Source organism: Anoplopoma fimbria, chromosome 19, assembly GCF_027596085.1.
Source record: "Anoplopoma fimbria isolate UVic2021 breed Golden Eagle Sablefish chromosome 19, Afim_UVic_2022, whole genome shotgun sequence".
In the NCBI taxonomy this organism is placed as follows: Eukaryota; Metazoa; Chordata; class Actinopteri; order Perciformes; family Anoplopomatidae; genus Anoplopoma; species Anoplopoma fimbria.
Genome location: NC_072467.1, coordinates 6,914,586 through 6,928,139, shown reverse-complemented (window position 1 = coordinate 6,928,139; position 13,554 = coordinate 6,914,586). Strand labels below are relative to the sequence as shown.

The 13,554-nt window shown below is 41.8% G+C and overlaps 1 protein-coding gene across 1 annotated transcript in view; it reads right to left on the bottom strand.

Moving 5' to 3' along the window:
• trim44 (tripartite motif containing 44) overlaps positions 1-12,962 on the bottom strand; it is a 41,497-nt gene extending 28,535 nt beyond the window's left edge. The window contains exons 1-4 of the mRNA XM_054620188.1: positions 12,918-12,962; positions 11,473-12,140; positions 9,947-10,024; positions 1,690-1,974 (exon numbers count right to left, since the gene is read on the bottom strand). Of these exons, the coding sequence (XP_054476163.1) occupies positions 1,690-1,974; positions 9,947-10,024; positions 11,473-12,102 (993 nt within the window). The 5' untranslated portion in view covers positions 12,103-12,140; positions 12,918-12,962. The remainder of the gene's footprint in view (positions 1-1,689; positions 1,975-9,946; positions 10,025-11,472; positions 12,141-12,917) is intronic.
• Between the last annotated feature and the right edge of the window lie 592 nt (positions 12,963-13,554).

Here is a 13,554-nt window from a genome sequence, read left to right as displayed (position 1 = left end):
TCAGCCTAACGTCCATGATTTATTTCCATCTAACTACCTGCATCACACTGACATGGCTGACTGTATGAAAGGAAAACTGCATTTTTCCGCACGAACATAATGCTCGCCTGGGTAAATACAGCCGGTCTCTCCCTTCATTTGGAACAAAACAGTGTATAGTGGCACCTGTTTACCATAATTATTTTTGCCGTAATGACTATGCGACAGATGCCACAGTAATTAGAAAAGATAATCCTTTAAGTTGAATGCCTTGGATCAAACCTCCATGGCTGCGAGCAACGACCCTGCTTCTGGTGTCTTTGAGCAAGGCACCAGGTCATTTACCTGCAATAACATTTGTAAGTTAGGCTACAAGACAGTGCTGAGGTGCCACTGACTATGCCATGTTAGAAATGATAAATAATAACTATGTACAGCCATCACTGTTGAGTTGGATACACATGATCAGCAACATAACAGCTTTCTGCTGGCTGGCAAACAGTTTGTAATTGTTTATTGACAAGGCAATAGCCCCCTGTTTTATATGGCTGCCCTTAGTAACAACTTTGGCACCGGACCTGTGTTTAAAGTTAGCGTTAATTAATCATTGACCCTGTTTGCTTGTGCTCTCAGCAGATGCCATGCGCCGTGATGTTGTCGTTTAACGTGTCAGCTTTGCTCGGATACGTGCCTACAGATCTAATGCACCGGGGTTGTATTCATTTGGAAACCGCTTTCAAGACTAAACAAAGATTTTGTTTACAACAGGCTAAGGCCGGGCTCGATCTACAGGAGTTTTAAGATCCTAAAAGATTTTGTAATCAGGTTGCATAAGGAGAATCTTCAAAGACTTTCTTCTCTCTAATGTTAAACATGCACATACTACAAGATTTGAAAATAATGGTGCATCACACACTACAGGATACTGTTAGCATCATGCAAGAGGGAAGCAGATGTACACCGCAAAGCTCACGTGATCTCTCTCAAAAAAGCAAAATGATTTCATTGTCCCACAATGGGAAATTAGATGTAAACAAAACAGAGAGCAAAGCGGTGCCGCAACTTACAGTAGAAATGCTTTGCAGTGAGAAAAAAAAGCAAAAGCAGAAGGCTTAATGAGTCTGGGTGAGAAAAGGGCTCGGGAGACGCAGCCAACTCGGATTGTCTATTTCACAGCGAGAACTGGAGGTGAGGATTTCTCCTCCAATTGTCTGGAGGGGTCAATTGGGGTTAACGCAGCCCAAAAGCCGGAGCCCACGGCATAAGATTGCTGTTATTTGCTGTGGAGTTCCAAACCAACTTCCACCACTGAAGTGGATCCAGTTTAACATTTTAAAAGCCTTAAACACAGATTGTATCTGGGGTGAAAAACCACATTGATTATCTTTCAGATTTAGGGCCATATTTAAGCAAGGTCGACACTTTTAACTACATCAGAATTGTGTGCTGTATGAGACTGCAGTAATGTAAAGCGACAGTCTGAAGATATGAAGGTGAAAAGGTGTGTTTCGCAGTAGCTTTAAAACATCACCGTCTATAAAGCATGGCATGCTGAATGTTAGTCACACTGGCGTTCTGTGACATCATTTGCTAATCTTTCTACCTACACTTACTGTAACAGTTCAGCTAGTGAAATACAAACTTCTGATTTTACAAAAGCAGTTTTAGAAGCAGAATCATTGGATAATAAGGAAGGAAGGTCCTTCTCACCTGCACTCTGTGGGCTGGTGCTGCTGCGAGGACCTCTGCAGCCACGGCAGGACCTAAAGCCTCGGCCTGTTCAAGCAGGCACAGCTGGTGTGTGATGTTGGCCATCTCTTCCTGCAGACGCTCGGTTTGGACGGAGATCTCGGCGATTTTCTCAGCAGCGGACGCCGTCAGGAACGCCTCTTTGAGGTCTACCAGGTGAAGGGTCCTCTTCTCCTCCAGACGCACCAGTTTGCGGAGCTCATCAAACTGGCTGTTCACATAGGCCTCTAGCTCCTCTGTCGACATCTAAGATATGGAGATGAGGTACCGGAGATGGAGAGCGTGAGTGAAGGAATGAACTGGGCGAATTTAAGCAGAGGAAATCCACAAGTAACCAGGGCGGAACGACATAACGGGCTGCCGTTTCAAATGAACCTGATGAACTACTTTAGTTTAAGTGTGTAATATTGAGATGAACTCAGAAAACAGAGAGGCGGAGATAGACAATAAACTCAAAAACAAGTTAACATAGAGAGGAGGTGACAGTAAAATTGTATGGCTATAAAATTGAACATCCACATGCAAAATAGTGAAATACATACCGATTGATCTTTTACTTTGACATGTGAATACTACGTTAATAAGCCCACTGGCCTCTTTCATGCAGTAGCTAATTGATAGCATGAAGCAGATCCCCTGGAGGTAAACTCCATCTATCCCATCTGTAGATAGAGACCTCAGAGGCTCCTTCTACCAGAGCAAGCCATCTGTTTGGCTTTCAGGGCAACCGAACTGCTCACTGAGAAACCCTATTTAATCCATTCCCCTGTTCCCTAATGGAGCCCTCTTTAGCTATGACTCATTACGTTAAAACACCTCAATAAACAATCTGCCTCCCTACAATCCTTCCCATTGAGATGGCTCCACCTCCAACACCGATGGTGCCATGAGGTAAAACACCCTGAAGCTTCTTCATCTCTGCGTCTGAATATGTTATAATCTATGACATCAGCTGCTCGGTCTCTCCTCTTCCCTTGAGCAGAACTTCACTCTCTTCCTTTCCATCTATTTTATCTCGTTTCCCCTCCGCCTCCATCTCTCCAGTGAAGCAAGGAATCATCAGTCGTTACGGAGGTTGGCAGAGCCACGGCCCCTAGGGGCCCACAGTTTTATCATGTACATGCCATTTCTGCACAAGCAATCAGATTCTCCAAATTGGCCATTAAACCAAGCGAAAGAGGTAACATTCTTAATTTACTTTCTTTGTATGAGCAGAGAAAAAACGTGAATATTGTTCTTTCTGAATCAGGCGGAGAGACTTAGTTAACATCTAATTGGAAAGCAAGAATCTGTTGTTTTTTTTTTTGCTTCACCAAAATCAATACCCTAAATACATCTCTGATGAATTAGGAACAATAGACTACAACTGCCTAGGACTAGCAACATGTTCTATTCCTTGTATAGATAATAAAGTGAAATGCGTCTGTGAATTTGAAAGATCGGAGAGAATGAAGCATCGTTTTCTCCAAATGTATTTTCCTATTCCAAAAGTTATTTACTTTAACATGTAGAGCATTAGCAGGAAGAGCCCAAATATGATAAACTCTAATTAATTACAATATAGGCTGATTAGATCTTCTAGAAGACTCATCAATTTAAACGTACTCAGTCAACACTTAAAAAGCACATGTCAAGGCATTTACTACCTCATTTCGTAGGGAGATGCTTAAGCTGTTGCTCATGTTTTGATGTCTCAGACGTCTTGCTCTAAATTGGCTCTGATTGAGGTTTCATGGACTGCAAATCTAAATTCTCCTTTCATATATTCATTTTTAAAGGCTTTAACATCTGCAAGGCATTTTTTATTTATAATCAGTTTGCCAAGTGTAATATGGCTGTGAATTCTTTATATTATATCTACCTTATGAATTCAGTAACAGGCGTAGCTTCAGCATTCAGCTACAATTATGAATACTGATGAGGAGTTACATTTTTAGCTATTTATTTTAATTAGCAAGTCTCTCAATGACTTACTGCGAGACAAAGTAACTTTCAAAGTATGAAATGATACACTCTTTCAAATAAAAAGTTGAATTTATAACCAGTAGCTTATGGCTTATATTAGTTAATGTAAGCTTATGTTACACACCATGTTTTCTAATGTTAGAAAAAGTTACATACCGTATATATTGCATTGTTACTGACAATACTGAGTCAGTTCACAGCGCTGACTCTTCTCTACTTATGCTGCAAAAATTAAAGAGTGAGGAAACATTTGCGACAACTGATCTTCATTAATGTCTCCAGTATTATTCCAATTAATATAACATCATTCTACCGACACAAATAAGTAATTCCGTATGTAGGTATCAATTAATAGAATCTGCATACTCTGTCATTTTGTGGTCACACCAGGTTCCAGAGAATGAAGAGAAAGCAGTTAGAATAAATCATAAAGAACAATGCTAGCCAAGAACTTAGCTACAACATGAATAGGGCGGACAGAATTGGAACATAAAACTTGTAGTTCCTAGTATCTTATGAAACAGACACATTCCATCATCACATCTTCCTATGTCGAGGGCTTCAAATGAGCCCCCTGCCCTATCATCGAGTCCCTGTGGCAGATGGGAGGCGTGATCCTGGATCAGAGCTCTTTGTTTATCTCGAGCAGAAGCCCTCTGCCCGTGGACCTTTCACTCAGTAACGCAGAGTTTCTGTGAGAATTTGTCCAGCTAGTAAGGAAGAAGCATTCATGCGTGCTAATCTTCATTTGCATAGCTGCAAGCTGAGGCCACGAAATGAGGCCTCGGGAGAGACAGCGGCACGCTGCTTACAAGGGCAGATTTAGAGAAAGGACAGAGGATATGAGAGGGAGAGAGAGAGGGAACAGGCAGAGGTAGGACATCAGGCTAGCAGATTAAGAAAGTTAATTTATTTTTCAAGCAAAGGTACGACGTTAGGCAAGCAGATTAGCGAGGCCAGTCATGTTTCTAACACGCCTGACGTGCATTATACCTGTAAAACCGTTTTCATCTGAGAAATTCAGGAATTCTGGTATTGCAGGAAAATGCTAAAAAGGCCTATGTTGGTTCATATAAGTCCCTGTAATCTGGCTGTCAACCACCATGGACAATTTCATTACTTTATGAACAATATGTGGGAGATGTGAAAGGTGGGCTGAAAGTTGAAAAAAAAAAAACCCTCTTAGACTTTCCACTCACACTTTACATGATTACAATCAGGCTGGACACTCAAATAGAATTGACTTCACACAATAGTGTACTCTGTTACTGGCTATATAAAAAAGGTTGTGCTAGTCATTAGTGCAGACGAAAAAAAACTACAGAACAAGAACCAAAGCCCTTGGGAATGAAAATACAGCAGTGTTGGAAAAGAAACACTGTCGCATTGCTTTGGTGAGACATCAAGACACGCTAAAATGGAAAACAAAGGTAAACTAAAAAGTGCTCACAACAAATATCAAAGTAGCATCGGGCTTTTAATCTTAAACTCTTCAACTGCACAGACACATCAGGGGGTTCATCATTACAAATGCATTTTTGTGGACAAGGCATTTTAATTTATCTTTAATTCCCAAAGTTTCAACAGACACCAAATGCTTTATGCAAAATGACATGATAATATGATTCCCAAGACATCTAGAATTTACTGGTTGATCCTATGGTGCGGACAAAATTGTGTCATCTTAATTCCCTAAATTTAAGCAAAAATGCAGATGCAGAACATGTTCTTTGAAATTGCCATAGAGAGACTTTGATGCTCCTTCAGGGAAATTTTGGGAGCACTAGAGTTCAAATGGTTAACTTTCTTTGAAATCAGTGCCAGTCCTGGCGCTTACTGGGGTCTGTTTTTTTTAAAGATGCTTTTTAAAAAAGGCTTAAAAAGCATTAATAGAACATTAGGAGTAAATGGATTTGAACTGTCTTTGCCCTTGGCAATAGTGGCCCTGTTCCAAGTGAACGCCACTCTCTCACGCTCTCTTTTATCTCTTCCAGAAATTAGATTCTTCAATTAAACCTCTAACACAACACAGCAATACAAGCTTATCTGAAAAACATCAGCTCTTCAAAAGTCATATAAAGTAATATAAAGCGGGGAAGTAAGAGAAGTTAAAAGTGGGGGAGGGAAAATGAGAGAGACGGCCATTGGTTTTTATAATAGTAGAGTTTCAATATCCAGCACCTTTTTATTGGCTTTGAGTGAGGCAATGTCAGCCAAGCAACTTACTGGGGAATGATCCAGAGTAATTCAATTAAAATGCTGTGAGTGCAGATACAAGGGGAATGACTTAAAGAGCAATGGGAGAGGGGGTAAAGAGAGGAAGAGGGGGAGGAGAAAAAGCAGGATGAAAAAATAAACCAAAGCAGCCAAGTCTTTTCATGCCGGTTTATTCCTCGGCCTCGGCCACCTAAGACAGCTTTAATGTGTCCACTGCTCTTGTAAATTTTGTGAGGCAGGGAAAATGGATGTAGCTACTGCACACATATCATTTGTGACTGGGCTGATGTTGTCGTGCTGCCTCCAGACTTCCCACTGCCCTCTCTGTAGCTGCAGAGAGCGGCTCTACGGGCGGTGTGTGTCCTAGACGACACTCTGCCCAGCAGAAAGTGAGTAAATAACACGAGAGAGCGAGATAAATATACGGACTACCATATTTTCCGCACTATAAGGCGCACTTAAAAGCCTTTCATTTTCTCAAAAAACGACAGTGCGCCTTATAATCCGGAGCGCCTTATATATGGATTAATTCTGGTTGTGTTTACTGACCTCGAAGCGGTTTTGTGTGGTACACGGCGCTCTGTCAACATGTTTTAGTACGACTTTGGTAAACTACAAAGCCGCACCGCTTGCAGCATTACGGCTACCGTAGTCAGGAGCGTCACGGAGTAATACATACTGTGCTTCACCATAACATTACAGTGTGTGTGTATAAGGACCCAACATGGCACCTGTCAAGAGACACGCTTACGACGCGGACTTCAAACTCAAGGCTATCAGTCACGCAGTAGAACATGGGAATAGAGCAGCTGCGAGAGACTGTTTTTTTTACGTGTTACAACTGAACAGGGTTGGGAGTTATTGTGAACACGTTTAATAAAGTTTGACTGACTGACTGTTTTGTTTCGCTTAATGCGCCTTATAGTCCGGTGCGCTTTATATATGAAAAAAGATCGAAAATAGACCATTCATTGACAGTGCGCCTTATAATCCAGTGCGCCCTATAGTGCGGAAAATACAGTACATGCTGTCCTGGACTGAAGCCACAACATGCCTCACAAATCATTTCTAGCTCTCTGACGATAAGTAACGCCTGAGAACTGACAGCAATCTAGGCCCTTCATGTACGCCTCCGGTCCTACATTAATATGCATGCAGCCTCATCACTGTTTTTTGCATTATATTCCATTTCCCTGTGGAGAACGGAGATGTGAACTTAGAAAGATTTAAAAAAAAAAAAAAACACAGTTACAGCAAAGTATTTAATTACGCAGGCCAGTTTTAATAAGCAAACACCAGCTGAGGGTTACATTCACCTGTTCACCTTCTCACAGACAGCAGCTCACACCTCTTCCTCTCTGAAGTTTCAATTTATACCGATTGAATCATTTTTTTGTCAAGTTTCACAACCATAATGCATTATATTTTTGTATTGTATTATTAAATTACAGTATTATCATATTAGTATAGTACTGTATGTGTCCGTTTCTAAAATGAGCACATGAAGACAAAAAATAACATTTGTGTAATAGCAACTGTCCAGTGAATAGATTTCATAATCAATAACTACAACAAGAAACCTCGTCTGTTTAATACACATTGTAGTTGTTTACTGGCGGATTTGGACCTTTCCAATCTGGTGGACTCGCAGACACATAACTGCGACATACAGCAGTGATGTGTGGGTGTGATTGCGTTGAAAGTGACCAATCATAAGAGAGCCAGTGGAGCAGAAGTTAGTTGGAAGGGTGTATATGCCCTCCAGACACACACTTGTGCGTGGTGGCTGCTGTGCGCTTGCTGGTTAGTTATTTACACGGAGGTGCCATTCTTTGTTTCTCTCTATTATGTGTTTCTAGCTCGCAGCTGCCTGTCCAACTCTCAGTTGTTGATTTGGTTCGCTAGGACTTCTATAGTGCGGGTTGCAATCAATATATGTGAATGTGGAAAAAGTATTATTTGCTCATGAGCAAGGTTGATCTTGCTCACAAAATATGACATCAATCTGACGACATAGATACCACGCAACTTAAACTCCTGAAACCTCAGCCTCATCTCGTTCTCTTTTTTTTTGCCTCTGTCTTTCTCAATCACACATAGACACGACTGTCCTCACCAGGAGCACTCTGATGGTTGTCTGTCATGCATAGTAAGAAACTTGACATTTGAGCGTTCAGAGCGGACACACTGACACATCCACATGATGGTCTCTCACACAGTGGCCTTTGAGTGAGCAGGTAAGTGGGTTTTTTTTCGCCGAGCGCACTGCAGCCCTACAGTGGAACAGCACAAGACTAAATGTCCAGGAAGTCCTTGGGGCAGCATTGATATTTCAGTATGATGATAGAAATGAACTCAGATGGGGTGCTGGCTGCCAGTAAAAGTGTTGCCTCTTGCTGGCAAGTCCAATTAACCTTCTGCATCATGCCACTGTGCTTTGGTCACATCTCTGCAGGTACTGAGATGTGCTCCTGTGCCCGCCACTGCTCCCTGGTGCGTTCAGACATTTATAAGCAGAGCAAAAGGGAAGAACAGGCTGAGCAGGGTTGTTTGAGAGAGCAGGTGCAGCCACTGTGGACGGTAAGTAGCTGAGACCAAAGATGAGACCCGATCCTGTCGCTCACTGTTACATCTCTCACTGCACAACATGAACTGTCTGCGGTCAGGTTTTATTTTTGGTAGCAGAATATGCCCCCGCTATGGCATCCCGTAATGGAAATACAGCCGCGGTTTTCAAGGTTGACTTGACATGAAAACACAGTTTGCCGCTTTGGTTTTGGTTGATATCAAAAGAAAGGAGACTGTGTGCAAAATGCACCAGGCTCCCTACTATTCAGACAGCAACCTTGTGAAGGTTAAATAGAAATGTAGAAATAGGGTTATGATCATTGTTTCAACAAGTGATCATTATTGCTTGTCTTTGTTTCACACCTTTATGAGGGTTTAATGAGTATTTGTGTTATATTTGGCTACATTGTAGTGAAAGGTGTCTTTAATATATCGTCCATGCCATTTATTTATACAGAGGAATAAAAAAAATATTAGAAACCCCTTACAATTAAACGCAGTGAAATACTCTTCATCTACTCTCAAAGTCCTAGAGAGGAGGATTTTTGTCAACTTAACAAGTCCAACAAGGGTATAAAAACAGCTACTGGGTATTCTGTATACCTCTACATTTTAGATGACTATGAGTAAATAGAGTCACTTTGAAAAAAAACAACCTCTGAAGTGCTGAGTCAAAAAAGTGACATCAGCTGAAGCCTGACAATGACACGACTCAGTGATCTCACGACGACGACATCAATTGTCCACTTCAAGTAGAATTGTAGCTGCAGAAACCAAAAGTGTCTTACCGTTGAACGGGGCAGCATTATGAATTTATAGCTTTAAATAATAATTGGCTCTCCTGTTTACTAACCAATGTTTTTTACGACATTATCTCCTCTCCTTCTAATCCCTCTTTATCACATTCTATACTGCTGTGTTTCCACTGCTGCAGACTCCATACCGCTGCAGTGTTTACTGTTGTACCCACTGAATTAGAAATGAGTAATGGCTCATTTTGCTCTGTTATGGCTTCCTAAGCCTTAAAACCAGGTTAAACCAATTTGTTTGAAAAAACAAAAAAACAATGAAGATGCTATAGACATAACCCTTTTTGATAAAAAAAAAAAATACTCATGTAGCTATTTTCAGATGAAACAAAAATAATAATCACACCTTCAAATAAAATAGTCAGTGATCCAAATTGTAATACTGGAAAGTAGCTAGGGAAGTCATTGACTGGGGAAACATGAAATATAGAATTGTATTGACATGTAAAAATGGACTTGCGGGCTTTGCAGTGTCACTTTGTCAGGCGTCAAGTGTACTATTATTGATGCAGATAAAATCTCATTTAATTTGAGCTCATTTCTAAATGAGAACAGTTGAGTGCAAATCCATTGGGAGGCGGTTTCTAAAAATGGCACTTACTGGTTAACTCTCGTGAGGATTCTACTCAGTGGGACTGTGTGCAGGAGTTTGCACTCACCTCAGGGTTGGTCCACTTGGTTTTGATCTTCTCAGACATCTGTTGTGTACAGCCCAGTAGGTCATAACCTTGCCTGCTCTACAGGTGGAGCAGACAAACACACAGTTAACACAACAGAGTGTGCCATTACATAAAACACAGCAAATAACTACACAGAGATTATCTGGTATAAATTCATTATTGCTCTGTTAATCATTCAGAAGAGCATCAAATTAACTTGATCTCATACCTACATAAAAAGAAAGACTGGGCTTTACGAAAAAAAAAAAAACATACATTGCACATTTTAACAATCTCAGTACTGATATTTAGAAGATATTTAAAAGAAAAAGGCATGGTACATCCTTGACAGCTCACCAGTCAATCACAGGCTACAATGCACTTACAGGTTGACATGATACATGTTTAATGCAATGTACAGCAACAGGAAATCATATCACTACTCCTGGAGATTAAGAGTTCTTTCCCATGAATGCACTGACACATTGAGCAGGATAAAAGCTAGAGTAGGTTTAGAGTAAATAATGTGGCCTTAGGCTGTGTGCCAGTGTGTGTGCATCTTCATGTGTGTGTTTGTGTGTGACCCCCTTTGTCTCTCATCAATCTATATGCGGCCATGATGTAAGAGTAAGCCAGTGTAGAGCACTGTTCTACTTTTGTCTTTCAGATATGAAGCCACATTGTAGAGGACAAAACTTGTGCTCTGTAAAATTGCAGTGGGTCATTACTACTGTAGCTAAACGCACCGGCTTTGTGAGTCAGTTCATTTTAGTGTTCACAAACAAAACCTTTTACTGTTCAAAATATTAATCCAAAACTAAGTCCTGGTTTCGGATACAATCGCGCCCCCCCCATTAATTGGTCCACTGGGCAGTAAAATAGTCAGAATGTGTTAACATAACCTCAGACTCTAAATGGTTCTATAATCATCTCAAACACTATGCTCTGCAGAACTGAGCACATATTCAATGATGGAGTTATTCTCAAAATCCAGGACAGCATTTGCCCGGCTAACTGGATCAACCACCTGCACTGCTGCACTGAATAAGTGGTGACTCCCTTGACCTATTAAATCTGGGAAATGGAGGAAGGGTGAATTGGTATCAAGCCAAATGGACATTGGGATATATACACCTGCTGTTTCATTTCCATTTCACAGTTTTCATTAGGAATTATTTATGTTGCTGTGCAATTAAATCAATATATTTATGAGGTCATGTGGGTGATCATGAGGGATTGTTATATTTAAAGTATCACACAGCGCTCTAAGAGAGCCCTAATGAGTTGACTTAAAGACTGCATGGCCTACAGCTATTTGAATACTACTTAATATGGAATTTCAAATGAAAACTGGCTAGATGACACTGAATAGATTGTTATACATTTAAGAGATTAACTACAGTAGAGAGCATACAGTTAATCACACAGTGCTATACATATATATATATATACACATACATACACACATACAACTGTGTGATTAATTTATATATACAAACATATCATGTTCTGGGTATGAGACTCACCTTCTGCCACACGTAGGCCTCATGCAGGGTGATTATCTCATGCTCACGGTGCTCACCCTGCACGGCACACACCACACAGATGATCTTCTCATCTGGTTTACAGTAGAGGGAGCCTTCCTCTTTATGCTCCTTGCAGCGCAGCCTCTCTACCGTCACGGTGTCCCTCTTCCCAGCCTCCTTAGCAACCACGGCCTCCTGCCCTGCTTCTGCACCCTCAGCTCCATCACCAAGCTCAGCCTCCGGATGCAGACCACTCCTGGCTGCTTCTCTTTCCCCAGCATCCCCACTCTCATCTCCATTAGCCATCGCCATCTCCTGATTCGCACCAATTCCATCTGGCCTCTCCGCACCAGCGTCATCCTCAGCTCCATCTGGAACTCTGGAGTCTCTGTTGGTGCCAAGTCCATTAGCTTGTGTCCCCTCATGGTTGTAAGGCATTATGGGGTGATGTGTGCTGCTGGCATGTCTGTCAGCGTGGACAGAGCAGAAGGCAAAGCTGCAGGTGTGGCACACTTGTGTGGCCGGTTGGGCCTCGTCAGGCTCGCACGCATCACATGATCCGTCCATCTGCGGCAGCTCCTCGTGTTTCAGCCCCATACCTTCTTCCTGGGGTTCCCCTTTGTGGTCCATGGTGGCTGATAATAATTCCTGGGATAGGAGGAATAAGTCTTATAGGAGACACACAGAGTAGAGAACAGGTTATTAATAGCTGTGACCTTCTCTGAACAGCTCTCATATTTGCACAGGGGAAAGTCCAAGATCTTTAGGACTAATCCCCCCCTGATATAATATTCCCAAAACAGATGATGTACAGAGGGAGGCAAAGTCCACAGGAGACAGCATGCAGAGCGACACTATCACACAAAAAAACACAGCGTTTTGCAAGGACAATAAACAAGAAGACCCCATCTGCAGTCACTGAACTGTCTTTGTGTGCAAACAGACTAACTTGTGTTTACTGACTTTCAAACAGAAAGTGCCGAGCACGGCTGAAACTCTCAGCATGACCAAAACACCCACGCTCTTTTGATTTCACCTCCCTCTGCAAGTCATTAGGCTCTATCCTTTACATGTTTTATTTCGCTTTTTTTTGTCTACATGCCCTTTTCTCCCCCCACCCTGCAGGAGTGAGGTGAAAGAGTGAAGAGAGACACCACGGTGCATGCCTTGTGCACAGAACGCACACACAAACAAGGAGACATCTTCTTCTTTTGTTCTTCTCCTTGGAGCCTTCCTCTCCTGAGCTAACTATGTCTGTGTACTCTTTCCTCACTGCTGACACAAACAACCGGTAGAGAGAGAAAAAAAAAAAGTGGTGTAATGCAGAATCTCTTCCCCCCCACAGCTCTCTGCTATTTCTCTGTCTCACACATTCACATCGTGCCTTCCTCACACACAAACACACATCCTCATCCTCATCCTGTGGGGGCTTGCAGTGTACTTACTTGTTTGTGTCTTCCTTCCTTCCTTCCTTCCTCTCCCCTCCCCACCCCACCCTCCCTCTGTTTCTTTTCTGTCTGGGGCTTGTTGTGAGATAATAGTGGAGGAATTAGCTTGCCGGGCTAACTTCCTTAGCACATTCGTTGTGCTTTTTGAATTCTATCACTGAGCTGTCGACCGACCTACTTTCTCTTTTTTTACAGCAGAAGAAAGAGAGGGGCTCCAACTTCGATCCGACCGCGTTTACTTCCTTGTTTTCATGAGCTGCTTTCTGCCTTTTTTTTTTGTTCTTCTACTTCCTGTTTGTAGAGCTGCTCTCCTGTGTGCGTGTGAGAGCGGCAGAGACACGCAGAGGCTGGGGAGAAAACCCGTCTGACGAGCACTGCACAGACAGCGAAGCTCCTCACCGGAGGCAGGTGGAAGGAGCAGATGCCCACCGTTTTAACATTAAGATAGTTGCGTCGTGTCCCATAATCCCGTAAGGTGATAGTAATTGTAACCTAATTATTAACCTTTTCCCCACAAGGTCACCGATTTATGCGCACAATAATTAAATGATCACTTTTTTTTTCTCTACTGTTTTCTACGATTTCTACTGTTTTTATTGCTTATTTATAATACTTGTTTTTTTAATTTTTAATT